Genomic DNA, 16,867 nt, shown 5'->3' with positions numbered 1-16,867 from the left:
ATAGTCGCAACACACTCACTCTCCCATCGCATTAAATACGGACGCCTGGTCATGTGCTTTTGGCGTTTGATATTCACGCCAAAAGTCTCCTTTAGCGTCGGGGCTCTTGACGTCACTTTTGACGCTCTGGGTCGGGACGTACTGACTGACGACCAACCACCGGGATGATGAGGCAGAGGGTTTCGAGTGTGTAACAGTGACCAGAATGAAAACAGAGACGTTAATCTAAAAATTTCCATTGCTGGTCACACTGTAGCAAGGTTATTTGTTATGGATTATTTGGCAGTAAATAAACTAGTGTTGATGAGAGAGGCAGCTCGTCTAATGGGAAATCTCATCGCCATCACTTATTCAAATACTGTTCATTATAAATCTGCATTTGGGAGCGCAGTACAAAATGTTTATTATTTTTATGTTTTTTTTTTTTTTTTCTGTCGTGCCAATTCAGCTCATCTGAATGGAATTGAGGCCAAATGAACTGAAGAGAAAAAGTAAAGCATCTGAATAAAACCATGAATTAAAACTACTGAACCAAACCATGTTTATTTTTTGTAGAAACCAATAAGGAAACTCCAAGGCACTCTCTTTTAGAAAAATACTAAGCCTTTATTTATGGCTTGGTCGTCATAAATCTTAAAGTACTCCGACGCGTTTCGGCATACAAGCCTTCGTCAGGGAGTCAATCGTTTATTTTTTAATCAAAGTTTTTTTTTTTTTGACATAGTGTCAGTCAGTCAGAAGTTGTGATCATAGGATGAGTGAATTGGTGGTCAGTTTTGTTCAATTTGTGATTATGGCATTTCTGTGGCTGCGGTTTGGTTAGGTTTAGAAAGCTAAACCTACTTGTTAGGTAACGGTTGTCTTTATGGGTGAAAGACACCACTGTTGACGGAGACCGGACTTGAGCCGCAGTCTCTTGTGTCAGACGTGACAAGCTTTATTTGCTCAACCAAGACTGGTCTTTGCTACTGAGAGAGGACTGTTTGAATTTGCACGACTACAGGTTGCTTGGTTGGTACAGTACATGTAAACATGGGAAAAGAATTTTAACAAGCTGTCATGTTTTCTGGCTCTCCTGACTTTGGGCCTGGTTAGTGAGTTGGTTCCCCATCCACACAGTTAGCTGCTCCGATCTGTGGGTAAATGTAACTTTAGGCCTGTTGTATTTTTGTGCTATCTGACCCCACAGACGATCACACCAGAGTCCGACTGCAGCTGCTGGACGGAGACCCCCACTCTGACTATATCAACGCCAATTACATTGACGTGAGTGTTTACACACACACACACACATTTGTACTTGTATGCTTGTGATGGACCGGGGAGTAAGGAACTGGAACAATATAGTAACCCTACCTAAACCTAATTGTAACACCCAAGTCTTCACCCTCAGAGAGGAGGTAAGAACTATAAAAAGTGTCCTCACTTTGCAAAATGTCCTTTGTTATTCAGTCCAGTTATTTGGGTATTTTATGGGAGGACCTCCAAAACATTGGTTATTGCAGGTGTAAACTGACTGTATGTGTTCAAATACATTCAGATTGTAGTATTAAATTAGCGTAATCTGGACCCGACGTGGGGGGGTGGGAATAAAACCACCCAATCATCTCAAACAACAATTGTGAGTTTTAGACTCTAATACTCTCTTATTGTTCTTTGAGATAAGATGGAAATACAAACTCACACACTCACATGAAGTAAGTCAAATTATAACTGTTGGTGTCAGGGACCACATATTTGTTCCACTCTATAGACACATACGCATAGACGCAAAAGGAGGACACAGAAAATGGATAACCTGGGAAAAGGTGAAAGAATAAATATAGAAATAATGTAGAAACCGGAAAAGGAACAGTACAAATTGGAGAAATGAGGACAATTTGAAAAAGATGGAGATGACGAAAGTATGGAGAGATTTTTATACGCCTCCCTTTTTTTCTGTCTCACAGGGCTACCATAGACCCAGACATTACATCGCCACACAAGGTAATTAAACTGACATGATGAGTGTGTGTGATTCTACATGTATGCCGATACGTACATGACTGACTGAGTGAGTGAGTGTGTGTGTGTGTGTGTGTGTGTGTGTCTGTGCACATGTGCTTGTGTGTAACAGCCACCTGGTAAATGTCGTCCTTTCGGGCTGGAAGGCTATTACCACAACCTCCTAAATCTAAACCGCCATATAAAATCCCCCTGACAAATTTAAGACCCCATTACCTCAAACCCACTAACCACTATCTGGGATTGATAGTGTGTGAGTGCACGAGTGTGTGCGCACGCACGTGTGGCTCCTCATTCATGTGTGCGTGTTCTTTGTGTGTGTTTGTGTAAGTCTGCGCTGTCAGTGGTGACGTATTTCTACATGACGTTGGAATAAGGCTGTGTTTATACACACATGTACTCAGTTTGTGTGTATCTTTATCTTCATATATCACTTTTGTGTGTCTGTGTCTATGTGTGTGTGTGTGTGTGTGTGTGTGTGTGTGTGTGTGTGTGTGTGTGTGTGTGTGTGTGTGGGTGCCAGGACCCATGCAGGAGACAGTGAGGGATTTCTGGAGGATGGTCTGGCAGGAAAACTCGGCCTCTATCGTCATGGTTACCAACCTGGTGGAGGTGGGCAGGGTGAGTTCATCATCCGAAAGATTACAAAATGTGTGTTTGATTAAGAGGCCGTATAAAACTTTAGATGCATTATAGAATTCATTAATTTAAGGTACCAAGTGTTAATGTATTTCACATAATCTTGATTGCACTTCAAGATTATGTGAAATACATTAACAGAATCAAACACATCTATCAAAAGTGACCCGATGTATATGAAGTAATGTAGTGGAGTGAAAAGTACAATATTTCGCTCTGAAATGTAGCGGAGTAGAAGTAGGAAGTGGCATGAAAAGAAAAGACTCACTTAAAGTACAAGTACCTCAACATTTGGACTGAAGGACAGTTCTTGAGTAAATGTACCTTGTTACATTCCACCACTGTAGTAACCTGGTTACTGTAAATCTGTGTATGCTAGGTCAGTAAGCCAAATTTTATCCCCTGGCCCCACCCTTTTCCGGGTACCATGGCTCACTTTCAATGGACCTTTTTCACAGCAGACATTTTGACTTGTTATAGTAGGAAAAGCACATCTGAAATTGATAACATTATGCAATGCGTGCAATATATAAAAAAAATAATGCATGGTTCGGCTGCACTGCTAGCGAAGCACGGACAAGTTTGTGAAATGACTGCCATGTAAACGTAAAGCAGACAATAAGGGAACTCCAAACGGCAAAACTACCAAAACAAAGACAATAATTCGGTACGCAATTCCATCTAAGGAACCTAATTTTACTTCCGGTTGAAATGATTTCTGTCCATAAGAAGCGGTGTCTGTACAAAAAAGTTTGGGAACCACTGCTTTTATCAATAATGAAACTGCGAACCAAATGTTTACACCAATCTTGTGGCATAATTGGAGCAAAAGCCTGCTGATGGTTTTCTGGACTCCCAACATCTGATGATCCAGATGTGTAGTCTAGTTACAACTGGATTTCTGGCATCTGTCTCCACAATACCAAAGCCTTAGGGTGCCTTTAGTTGGAGCTTCTAAATGACTTCATGATGTTATCCAGTAATTTCCAATCAATTTCTTTCTTCAAATGGTGGAATGATGAATGTCTGCTAAGTAGCAAATTAATTATGCAGTTGAAGCAATCTCGATATTATTCATCTATTATATTATTCATGGTGAGTGCTCATGTTATTCATTCAATGTTAATGCTCATTGGGTGATGATGATCGGCATGTAATACTTACTTAACCACATAGTTTGAATGTGAACTGTCTTTTCCAGGTGAAGTGTGTGCGTTACTGGCCGGATGAGACCGAGGTTTACGGAGACATCAAGGTGACGCTGATAGAAACTGAACCCCTGGCTGAATACGTCATACGGACATTCACCGTCCAAAAGGTAAACATCATCCAAATTTTCTTCCCCGATATCACACACTGATGCACCTGTCGATATCTTGATTTCCTGGAGATGTTCCGATACCATTTCTTCCTTCCCCATACCGATTCTGATACCTGAACTTGCATATCGGCCCATAACAGTGCATTTAAAAAAAAAAAAAGCATCTACACTCACCTAAAGGATTATTAGGAACACCTGTTAAATTTCGGATTAATGCATTTATCTAATCAACCAATCACATGGCAGCTGCTTCAATGCATTTAGGGGTGTGGTCCAGGTCTAGACAATCTCCTGAACTCCAAACTGAATTTCAGAATGAGAAAGAAAGGTGATCTAAGCAACTTTGAGCGTGGCGTGGTTGTTGGTGCCATACAGGCTGGTCTGAGTTTTTCACAATCTGCTCAGTTACTGGGATTTTCACGCACAACCATTTCTAGGGTTTACAAAGAATGGTCTGAAAAAGTAAAAACATCCAGTATGCTGCAGGCCTGGGGGGCGAAAATGTCTGGTTGATGCTAGAGGTCAGAGGGGAATGGGCCGACTGATTCCAGCTGATAGAAGATCAACTTTGACTCAAATAACCACTCGTTACAACCGAGGTATGCAGCAAAGCATTTGTGAAGCCACAACACGCACAACCTTGAGGCGGATGGGCTACACCAGCAAAAGACCCCACCGGGTACCACTCATCTCCACTAAAAATAGGAAAATAAGGCTACAATTTGCACCAGCGCACCAAAATTGGACAGTTGAAGACTGTCAAAATGTTGCCTGGTCGTATGAGTCTCGATTTCTGTTGAGACATTCAGATGGTAGAGTCAGAATTTGGCGTGAATAGAATGAGAACATGGATCCGTCATGCCTTGTTACCACTGGACAGGCTGGTGGTGGTTGTGTAATGGTGTGGGGGATCCCTTTCTCCTTCAGAACTGCCTTAATTCTTTGTGTCATTGATTCAACAAGGTGCTGGAAGCATTTTTTAGAAATGTTGGCCCATATTGAGAGGATAGGATCAAACACGGCATTAGTATGGTGTTCCTAATAATCCTTTACGTGAGTGGTATATCAGTATTTTTTCTCAGCTGTATACTGCTAACTCACTATTGATGGGATATGATTGCTATAATTGTGTGGCCTTGCTCAGGTTAAACTCTTTGTGAAACATGAACAAATACATACAGATAATGAATGCCATAGAACTTTCTTTTCTTATCTAGTTTGACAGTTAGTCATAACGAAAAAAAAACAACATAAATGAATCACTTTTAAAAGTACTTTTTTAAAGCAATTTTTTTCTGGGCTAAATTACGCGGTATCCGATTGGTGCATAGACTTCCATGCTCCCCGATACTGATACCGATATCAGCATTTTAGGAAGTATCGGAGGCATTTCCGATACTGACTATCGGTATCGGAACAAGCTCTAGTATTTACACAGGATTTTAATGTGGTAGCAGGATGTCATACTAGGGATGTAACAATACACTCAACTCACTATTGGGTAGGATTCACGATTCTAAGTTCACGATACGATTTTCCCAGGATTTTCTTTGAACAGAATGAGCTGCAGACAAATTACTGGAAAATATTCCTTTATTTATATGAACTGTGCAAAACAACAAGACGTGTCCTCTTATCAACAGTGCAACTGGAATTGTATTTCATCTCACAATTCGTAACACAAATGAATAAAAAAATTCTAGATTTTTAAGCAAATCCCACATCAAAAAACCTAAATGAACAGAAAATAAAATCTCTTCAAATAAATGAGTTAAGAAGACGTTGTGACATCTGAAGTCAAACAAATCAATCAAAATCAAATCAAGAGATTACGCCCTAGGCTGTTTAAAAATTATCAACCAGTGGTTATCTTTGGACATTTATATGAATTTTGAACTGAATCACGATGCATCGTTTATATTATATTATATTAACATATTGTGGCTCTAGTTTACAGAATATTTCCCACAAGACCCCAGATGGGATTTGATCCCTTGAATCATGCTCTCTAGCTGCTCATGTTACTTATGCCTTCCATTTTTTTTTTAAACCTAAAACCCGGATTACCATAACTGCCAATGTGTGATTGGGGAGCGAGAAGTGTTGACTTCTTTGTTTCCGAATGTTTAAGAGGAGGCTTGAAAACGTAATCGGGTCCCTTGTAATCAGGCAGGAGGGATTTGAGAGGAGAACAAACCAGTGCAAGTGGAAAACGGTGGCATTGTTGTTGCGATGTTGTTCTCCGAGGCTCTGCACAGTCAACGGATAAACAGCCGAAACACACTTCACAATATGAGGAAATAAGTCTGATCCAAATCTTTGATTTTTTAACTACTTTGATTACATCTTCTTCTTCTTCATATCCATATTTTTATTTTGCTTTTCTTCTCGGGGTTGTGTCTACTGTTTCTCTGTTACTTCCACCCATTTAACTGTCTACTTCTCTTTCTTTTTTGCTTGATGCAATTCATTTCAGTTGACTTATTTGCATGACTGCTCATTAAAAGTACATTACAACAGTCAACAGTACTTCACATGGAAACAATAATTCATAATTATTAAAACCATGTACAAAACGTGATACAACTTTAATATCAGACACTCGTAATAACTAAATAATTGCTCGTTCCTGCCTGCTGTATTGAGTGTTTTTTCACTCTCTCTTTCTACACCTCTTGTACATCTCTCTTTTTTCCATCCTGTATTTTCTTCCCCTCACTCGTGCGAAAAGCAGCTTATGAAGACGAGTCTTCAAGTCCTCGCTGTCAGCTCGTTTAGCAAACCATTAATCCATACCACCTCTGTGTGTGTGTGTGCACAACTACTCTAAAATTCAAAGGAAAGCTGACTTTGAAATGCCTGTCATTTTGCAGTATGCATTAATACGTATGAACACACACCTGACACACACACACACTCATTTACACAAAATTCTACAGTAGGTTCTGGGACTCTTTGTGTGTGTGTGTGTGTGTGTGTGTGTGTGTGTGTGTGTGTGTGTGTGTGTGTGTGTGTGTGTGTGTGTGTGTGTGTGTGTGTGTGTGTGTGTGTGTGTGTGTGTGTGAGAGACTGAGTGTGAAGAACAAAGAGAAAGCAATACCGAGGGGGACAAAGAGAGAGAGAGAGTATATTGTACAGGTTTTGCACCACCGTTTAGCTTTTATTTCAATGAATAAAGAGAACAGGATCATAAGGAAAAGGTTTATTAATGGCAATTCCAAGAAGATTAACCAAGCACTGAGGACGAGAGGGTGTCAAAGTGAGACTCAAAGAAAGAGAAAATCTGCATAAATGTGTGTGTGTGTGTGTGTGTGTGTTTGAGAGAGAGAGAGAGAGGAAGAAAGAGAGAGATGCAGGATGAAAAAAACATGTTTGAATGTCAGAATCAGTCAAACAATAGTTGTGGGTGACAGCGGCAGTAAGAATAGTGTTCCTCTGCTCACCAGTGTAAAATGTTGAACCCCAGCGCCCTGCATGGCAGCTCCGCCACCACCGTGTGTGTGAGTGAGTTTGTGTGTTCATGTGTGAATGGGTGAATAAGAGGAACATTGTTAAAGGTGCCCTGCCACACAAAACCGTTTTTTTACTTGCATTTTTTTTAAATATGTTAGGTCCATATGTGTTTGTGTTATGTGGTGAATGTGAAAATGAACTGCTACCTCCTAAGCGGAGAAATCAGGCCAATTACAAAAGCTGGTCAGTCTGACGTGGTGTTGCATGAGCTCCTTACTAGTCATGAGCTCGCCCAGTTGTGCTGGGTAAAGGATGCTGATAGCCAGGCTCTCGTTGGCTAGCTGTTAGCCAATCAGAGTCAAGCAGCTTAGCTCGTTGACTATTAATGAGAACTGGCACAAATCTTCCTGCAGGCTTTCTATACCACGCTAGAATGGCTTGAAACAAGGTAACCAAGGCATTTTTTTCCACAAAAAGATGTTACAGAGTCCATGGTAGAACTTCAGACATTACCACAAAGTGGATGAAATACGTGTGGCAGGGCACCTTTAAGCCCTTTGTCCAGTAAGGTGAAAGCGCTATATGAAAGCAGTCCATTTACCATTCGTTTCACAGAGCAATGTCCCCATTTTGAATCATACGATCCGCATGAAAAGAAAGTAGAGATAATCTTAACTTTACACCACCAGGTAAAAGCCATATCCACTCGTTAGAGAAAAAAGAGCCAAAACTCCAATGATTATCCTGATTCTCAATCGACTTACCTGGATAAGGTTAAAAAAAAAAAAAAAAAATCTGAGCTAGATGTCGTCATCCTGTTTGTTGCCTTTGTTAAATCTGAAAGCAGGTCAGCCAAGAACAATAAATCAGACATACAATTGGCACCCAAAACAAAAGACAAAATTTTTGGAGCCTTTTTTTATTTATTTTTTGCTAAACACAGTTTCTCAGTATTTTTAGAACCCAACAAGAAACTGCGACAGGGCTTAGTTCACCCGATGGACCACATCCAAAACAGCAGAAAAGTAATCTGGCCTGTGGCACTCAGATCTGGAGAAACCAAACAATTGCGTGCCACGGTGAAGACCAAACTGTACAGGGCAGGACTCAGCAGTGTACACACATCTACAGGCAAACAAACACAGCTTTGAGGACCAGCACATTAGACATATGGGACAGATGGTTTGAGAGATGTGCAGAACAGGCTGTTTACAGATGAAGCCATCTGTAATTTCCTGTCCCTCCGAGCTGGGGCCCAGGCAGGTCCGTGGTGGGACTGTGGCCTGGCATTAGATGGAATAAAATCCCCATGCGATGACGTAGTGAGCGCAGGGTCTTTATATTCATTCCCTGAAAGAACAAAGCAGGCCTGCCTTGTTGAATGATCCCAATTTTGCTTCAGAATTTGCCATTTTCAGCGTGTAGCTTGCTAGCTCAAAGGCTGTTGATGTTTCCAGAAACAGAGTTTTGCGGCGATTATCCAGAATAAGGACAAACTGACCAAATGTTGTTGACACAAAGACATTATTAACTGCTTTGGTTTTAGGAAACAACACCACTTAGAGTTTGGAAAAGAGTGTGGGTGTTAAAATGTATCTATTTCAAACTAGAGAAAACCCTCCCCGAAGTGGGTTGAAACACCATTTGGAACACCGTTTACAGTGCCTCAAACCCCCACCACCTACCTGACCGTGTTCACATTAGGATGTGATTGAGAACAGGGACTCGACGTCTTCATTTAACTTGGATTTTCCACTTTGAGTGAACCCGCCCCACTGGTGGGCGTGATCGCCCCATGGGGATAGTACCTGTATTATTTCCACAAATCTCTGAAACATCCTCCATCAAGTCTCGAGTCTAGTAATTTGGATTGGATTTTGATTGATCTGAGCCTTCACAGAGAAATGGTTGTACGGGACTTCACAGCCAGTGGCAGGCGTTCAGACAAAGACAGTCCTGTGTTACAAAAAAGGGTCATTTAGTAATTATTATGTAATGTGTTTAAGTAACGTCTTCCCACTAGTTCTTCTCTCTCACCATCACATTCATCATCAAGCTTACTTTCAGGATTTCCTTTTAATCCATTTTTCATCTGCATGGTTTAAAATCTTGGAAGCCTACTTAACCTATTAGATGGAGGACGTGGCAACACATACTGAAAACGGGATTTTGTTATGTTGTGTCCACAACATAACAAAACCCTACTAATGTCAGGGTCAACTTATAATAGTTAAATAGCCATCACAACTACAACAGTTTAGCTTTCAGCTGAAAGAGAAGCTGTGCATTTTGTCACAGTGACCTCGAGGAAGATGCTGCTCCTCGCTCATTACAAGTTGTTCCAGAAACCCAAGAGGATAATAACCATGAATCATATTAAAACACAGCACATCTTTATGTGTAGCTCTTGGATTGCAACCTCTCTGAAAGCTAGTCACTTCCTTTTTAAAGCCAGGGCCCAATTTTAGTATTTTGGAGCCAGAAATTACCATATTTGGACAAAAACGACCCGTGTTTTGCATATTTTCAATGGTACTGCAGTAAGGTAAACACTAAAGAGGGAAAGTTGCGGATTTTTAACCTTTCTGACGTGAGTAAACGTGGTCCTCGGGGTACTGGCGCCGTTTATCTGCACGTACGGCAGTACACAGAAAATTAGCAGACATTCCCTTAAATCACCAGCTAACGCTAGCGCTAGCTAGCTAGCTTGGTTGGTTGGCAGAATGCTGACATTTTCAGGCAACCAAAGTGTTCCAATTAACAAGTGAAAACGCAGTAAGAGGGCCAAAGTTTAAGATGAAAACATGGACAACCCAAAAACAAGTTGCTAAGCCTCGGTCCTGATTGACAGGTCGGCATGTAGCCACACTCCTAAAGCATCCCCTGCTTTATCATCTATTTCAAAAAGAACATCATGCTATATGTATATATATAATTTATATAATCTCTCTTCCAGTGCAACTGAATCTTGACAAGAACACATTTAAAGAAGGCGATAACTGCCGCAGAGATAATTCTCTTCTATCACAGTGAAGAGACTTTAAAGTGCTTCTACATCCCCATCACCGTTTTCACCATGCCAAGCACCTTAATGTTGTTGTTGTTTTAGTTTTTTTTTATCCAACCAGTCATGGATTTGAGGCCCCGGCTGGGTTGGACCGCCGTCTATCGATTTAGAGGAGTAATTTCAACATCATTCGAGAGCAAATCAATGGGAAGTCGAGTTATCAAATCACCTTGTGGTCTTCTGGGTTTTATTTTTCTTCTCTCTGCCTCCACGCCTCTCTCATTTCTCTCTTTGTATGTCTGTGTTTCTCCCGTCTATCTTTCCCTTCCTCCTTTTTCTTTGTCACATATATCTTCATCTTTCCCCACACTATCGCGTTTTCTCTTTCTGTGTATCTCACTTTTTTTTTTGTACTGAATCAGAAGCATATAGTGTTGTGGAGAATAATTTAACCGCTGGAAGCAGAAGAAAGGGCCATGCATATATGATGCTGCATTCAGGAGCTGTCAGAAAGTTGGAATATTTCTACATCCTGTGCGGAGAGATGCTGGTCAGAATTCAGTAGGGTTGCATCGTTTAGATTTAGAAAATTCTGACTCCAATTCCGATTCTGCCTTTCGATTCCAGTTCTTATCGATTCTCGAATCTTTGAGGGGGGGGGAGTTGAAATGAGTCACATGCTTATTTCCCAGATAAGAGGATATTTTATTTTGATTCAATGGTGGTTTACAGTTTTACAGGGCTTTTTCAGGCACAGTTTAGAGCGCTGCTTACTGTGCTCCGTGGCTGCAACAAAACAAGCGCCTGAAAGTACGGTGGCCGCTACGGAAACTAAAACTTGCACGTGTTAAATTTAGAACCGATGATCGGATTTGAAACCGAAAACGATTACATTTGAATCATAATTTTTGAAACGGTTTCAAGTTGGAACTCGATGCCCAATCCTAGAATTCAGCGTCGAAAGCTAGAAGCAAGACACGACCTTAAAGGTCCCATGACATGGTGCTCTTTGGATGCTTTTATATAGACCTTAGTGGTCCCCTAATACTGTATCTGAAGTCTCTTTCCCAAAATTCAGCCTTGGTGCAGAATTACAGCTTCTAGAGCCAGTCCCACAATGAGCTTTCCTTAGTATGTGCTATTTCTGTGTCTGTAGCTATTGAGGAAGAGAGAGGAGGGTGGGGGCAAGGTGGACAGTGGGGGTGTGTCCTTGACCAACTGCCACTTTGCTCGTTTGAAAGCCATGATGTCTCGGGGCAAAGCAGAGAAAGAGGAGGTAACCTTACTGTTCCAGATCGGCCCATCTTTCATTTTCTCAAAGGCAGAGCAGGATACCCAGGGCTCGGTTTACACCTATCGCCATTTCTAGCCACTGGGGGACCATAGGCAGGCTGGGGGAACTCATATTAATGTTAAAAATGCCATGGGACCTTTAAGACTGCTGGGGTTCAGTTATCTGACATTAACAAGGTGGCGTACACTGTCAAAGCTGTACAGAGTTACTGTTGACGGGTCTAAAATTGTCAGAATACACTGAGGTTGTTAAAGAGACTTAGGCAACCTTTGCATTGCTACGTTTTGGTTTTGAAGCAGAGTTTTGAGCCAACAGCGATCTGTGTGAAAAAATCTTTTAGCCCCAGTAGAACTAACTCTCTGTTTAAACTAACACACTCGAACCGCATATCTCACCAACATTCTCGTGTAGTGGGCGTGCTCGTGCCGGGTTAAACAGGAGGCAGCATGTCGCTGGTAGTTGCCATGGTAACGTTAGTAGCTTAGCCTCAGAGAACGAGATGTCATGACCGATAAGAACCAATCAGTCAGCGAAACGTTGGCGTCACTGTCAGTGTTGCCAAATGTCTCCATTGTGTAATTTCACATCATTTATGTTTGTACGGTACCTGAGTATTTATGGATATATTTATTCGGAATGTAACGATGCATCGTAAATTGTTTAAAATGGATTTGTAAAGATTGCAACCGGTTGAGATAAAAAAAAATATATAATAATTGTGATGTAATTTTTAAACGGCCTAGAGCATAACATACTTTTGATTACATTTGTTTGACACTACGGACGGAGTTTATTTATTTGAAGATATTTTGTTTTCTATTTGTTTAGTTATTTTGCTGTGGGATTTGTTTTAAAAATCATTTTGGTTATTTAAGATAAAATACAATTTCAATTGAACTTTTGATAAGGAGACGTCAGTTGTTTTGCACAGTTTATTTTTTGTGATCGACAATTGTGTTTTATTAGAAAAGATTGAAATGTTACATTTACAGTCACATTAACTCTGAACATGCATAGCACAAACTACAGTCCGACATTCAATACACAGCTCATGAGAGATAAAAGCGAGATGGTGAAGTAGATGAAAGATAGCAGTTACAATGTCAAAATTTGCTACTAAGTATAAAGCATTCCACAGAAAATAATAAAAAATTTAAATTAAAAAAAATATATAAAAATAAAAAACACACACAAAAACATATATGTATAAAATAAGTAAGATTAAATAAAAAAATAAACACCCACAAATCTACATTCAGGTCAGATTTTTCGGTTTCACAAGGTGGTCTTAGATGGACAGTGTAATCTGCGACCATGCCTGGATGGTTGTTAGTTTGGCCTTGTTGAGGAGTGCAGTTGTACACTCAAGAGAAGTAATATACTGGTAGGCAGTTAGCCAGTATTGTGTTAAGGGTAGATTAGGGTGGAACCAAAGCCTTAAGATAGTCTTCTTTGCTGCCGTAAGCCCTGCCAGGAGTAGTCTACGTTGGTTGAGAGTAAGGGATAGCTGTGAATCATCGTTAAGAAGAGAGAGGGAGGGACTAGGTTGTATGTTTTGTTTTGCACTGTTTATATAAATAAATTAATATGTTTCAGTCGCTTGTCTGCACCTCAATCTGTTAAAATAAATTGTGAGAAAAAGAAAAAACATGCACTATTACATTTCAGTCTCTGTGTTAAGCCACTTCCTACTTCAGACCCACTGGCCTATCTCATGTCTTAGTGCCCTTCTCCAGGGATGCTGACATTTCAAAAGAAATCATTGAAATTGTGCAAACTAATATCAATATCAGTATGTTACTGATATTAGTTAGCACAATTTCAATGTTTCTTTAGCAATGATTTCTTTTGAAATGTCAGCATCTCCGGAGAATGGTACTAACACATGAGAGAACGGAAGCTCTTCTGTGTCTTCATCTTCGAAGTTTGCTACAATTTAGTGGCATCACGTCTGTGTCCCAGGGAGACACTGTGATGTCAGCCTTAACTGCTGTCTTTTAAGCATCAGAATGCCATCTTTAGTTGCTTAATAATATCCCTATTGTTCGACAGGAAAGCATTTACCAGCCCTTTGTGTTTTTTCGAAAGTTCATCATTAAAATGTCAAGATGCTATCTTGTGGACAGCCGCAATGGAGGCTTGTTTCCCCCTCATGTTCATATAATCTCCATTGTTAAGGATTGAAATGTCCCTTTCTGTATCTCTTTCGAGGAATAATTGGCGTTGAGTCCAATTCAATTTTTATCTCGCTCTTTAAAAAGCTTTCTTTCCAGCTAACTTTCCTTATCTCTACTGTTGAAGAGAATGTCTTTTGGCAAGTCATAAAATCATACTTTTCTCAAAACTTTATTTGTTTAATAAAAGCACATTCCATTCTCTATTTTTGAGTATTTATGAGTGTTTGAGTTTTAGGTAAACGGTATTTTAAAGCTTTCTGATGTCTTTAAGTACGTATTTAAAATACATGCAGGAAGGAGCTGAAATGACTGTTAAACTGTGTGAAATAGGCAGCTTAGCTGTACCATGGCATTTCCCTCTGTTAAGTCTTTCCCAAAAGGGCCATCATGAGATTTGTGAAATCAATTAATCTTTTTTTTGTGGAGCCAAAATGGCCATCAGTTTCCTCAAATCTCCGCTGTAAATTAGGCAAATGAGCAACGATAAGTCTTCCTGTCTCTCATTCCCAGAAGTGGCCCAAAGTGCCTCCTTGACATCCACGAGATCGATTTATTTTCCATCCAAAGCCAAAGAGGCAGAATGGCCTCTAGATTCCTCAAATCCCTGCTGTAAATTAGTCTGCTGAACCATGATATGTCTTCTTGTCAGTCTCTCCCAAAAGGGCCATGATTAGATGAGTGAGTTCCATGCATTTGTCGGCGTCAGGAATAGACGGAAATGGCAGAGGATTGTTTCCCTGCGCTTGCACATTATAAGATATGTAGTCTCACATTGCCAGACCTTCCTCCACAGCGCTGCGGAGGAGGGTTTGGCTAGTCCACACAGCATTCTGGGATGGGAGAAAAATGTGCTCTAGTTTATTGTCGTTTCTTTAAACCAGTCACAATTGTCTTGGGCGGTGCTATCCCCGGACGGAGCCACGGTGCCTCTGCAAAATAGCCTCTGGAATGGACTTGTTTTGGTGGAACGTGTGTACGTTCAAAAGCAGTTTTAGTCGTGCAACAGAAAACTCAGATTGGACAGATAGTCTAGCTAGCTGTCTGGATTTACCCTGCAGAGATCTGAGGAGTTAACCATAGTCCTCATGAAGCCCCCGGAGTTTAAAATTCCAACACAAAGAAAGTGGAATGTAACGGACATCCGACCAACAAAAGAGCGCAATCGCGGAAGTGTGATGTTGTGGATATAGACTATAAGGTATGCAACTGAGGTGCAACATCTATCCTGTGTGTGTTTTTCAGAAGGGTCATCATGAGATCCGTGAACTGCGTCAGTTCCATTTCACCAGCTGGCCCGACCATGGCGTTCCCTGTTACGCCACCGGACTGCTTGGCTTCATACGACAGGTCAAGTTCCTCAACCCACCTGACGCCGGGCCTATCGTGGCACATTGCAGGTGAGAACACAGTCACTCACATAAAGTACACACAGGCTTTTGTACAGATAACCCTTCCTTAATTCCCTGATGGTAGTGTAGTCAGTGGCTGGACAAGGACTAAGGTGCTCCCTCAGTTCTACAGCTCTTTGCTCTAGACATGGCAGAGAGCAAAGGGTTTTGCAGAACCAGTTTTACACGGAGCACATGTTTTTTTGTTTTTTTTTTATAAAAAAAAAAGAGCCACTTTGAATGTATTACGTATTTCATTTCGAAGCTTGGTTTTGACTTAACTCACTTACTAGTCTCTGACATGAACAGAAGATGATCATCAAACAAACAAACAACTGTTTAAATGCAATACTTACGGCATATATTTTTGAATCTAAAATGTCAAATCCATCTGTGTTACAGCCTGGAAATCTCCTTTGTTTCACTGTCAGCCTTTCCCCCTACACTCTTTTCTTTCTTTTCTTTTTTTCTTTCTCATTAACATAACCGCATGTTTACAGTTACACATACTGTAACATGTTGTCAGTACCAATATGACGCACGCACACATACACACGCACACACACATACACGTCCTTTGACTTAACGCACTTAAAAGTGTGCATACATTTTTGTGAGATATACAAACCGTTGTCTCTCTAGCTATGCTCAGTTTAAGTTAAAGGGATACGCCACCGTATGTTGAAATAGGGCTTATCACTGTCTCCCCTAGCTGTAGATAGGTGGGCCAACGCATTTTTTGTGCATGCATCGTTTTAGTCCGGTGCAACACCGGCAGCGCCGCCGCTAGTTAGCTTAGCGTAGTGAATGGAATCCTATGTTGCCGGTTAGCATGTTGTGAGTAAAAGTGAGCCAACAAAAGACAAAAAAAACGTTGGCCCACCTATCTACAGCCAGGGGAGACCGTGATAAGCCCTATTTCAACAAACGGTGGCGTATTCCTTTAAGGCAAATAAAACGACTTATAATAATATAATAGAATAATAATATGTCATGATTAAATTAAAACAAAGTTGACCGTTGAAATGTAACGGAATCCATGACAATGAGACTATTTCATTAACTGATTAATGTATTTATTTATTTTATATTATATCATTACTTGTTTGCTTTTTTTTTTGTTTTCTTTTTTTAACGAGTAAATGCATACGCGCTTAACAGCAAAGGATTCAAGAGGTGCACCTGAATGCATAAATTCACACACACTCGTGGGCTCTAATTCCTCTAATGGGACGGACAGAGACGGGGAAACACACAGGGACAAAGACAGACAGGCAATTAGATGTGGGGTGGAAGTGTACACACAGGCGGAGAGTGGTAGGAAGACAAACAGACAGCTATAGTAAAAGTATGTGGACAGACAGGCAGGAAGTTATGGCAGTCGCTTCCAATTTCCGGGGCCAGTCTGACGCTGTTGGCCTGTGTCAGGAGGCTTTCAAACACACACACATACGCACGTGCACGTGCACGCAGAGGCCCGGCAGTATTCTGGTCTCAACATTAATCACAGAGGTTGACAGGTAATCTGCCGAGGCGCTCCCTCCTTTTCTCTCTCTCTTTCTTTCTCTTTTCAACCTTTCCTTC

At 40.8% G+C, this 16,867-nt stretch overlaps 1 protein-coding gene across 11 annotated transcripts in view; it reads left to right on the top strand.

Moving 5' to 3' along the window:
* Window positions 1-16,867, top strand: part of ptprt (protein tyrosine phosphatase receptor type T) — a 452,792-nt gene that overhangs the window by 417,497 nt on the left and 18,428 nt on the right. For 8 of the 11 annotated variants that reach the window (XM_039797952.1, XM_039797951.1, XM_039797950.1 and 5 more), the window contains 5 exons: window positions 1,181-1,266; window positions 1,950-1,986; window positions 2,528-2,625; window positions 3,845-3,961; window positions 15,138-15,292. In XM_039797952.1, coding sequence (XP_039653886.1) covers window positions 1,181-1,266; window positions 1,950-1,986; window positions 2,528-2,625; window positions 3,845-3,961; window positions 15,138-15,292 — 493 coding nt within the window. The remainder of the gene's footprint in view (window positions 1-1,180; window positions 1,267-1,949; window positions 1,987-2,527; window positions 2,626-3,844; window positions 3,962-15,137; window positions 15,293-16,867) is intronic. The other 3 variants (XM_039797954.1, XM_039797953.1, XM_039797947.1) reach the window with 1 other exon arrangement.

Source organism: Perca fluviatilis, chromosome 4 (genome assembly GCF_010015445.1).
Source record: "Perca fluviatilis chromosome 4, GENO_Pfluv_1.0, whole genome shotgun sequence".
NCBI lineage: Eukaryota > Metazoa > Chordata > Actinopteri > Perciformes > Percidae > Perca > Perca fluviatilis.
The sequence above is the reverse complement of the archived record's forward strand: the minus strand, read 5'-3'. Positions and strand labels throughout refer to the sequence as shown.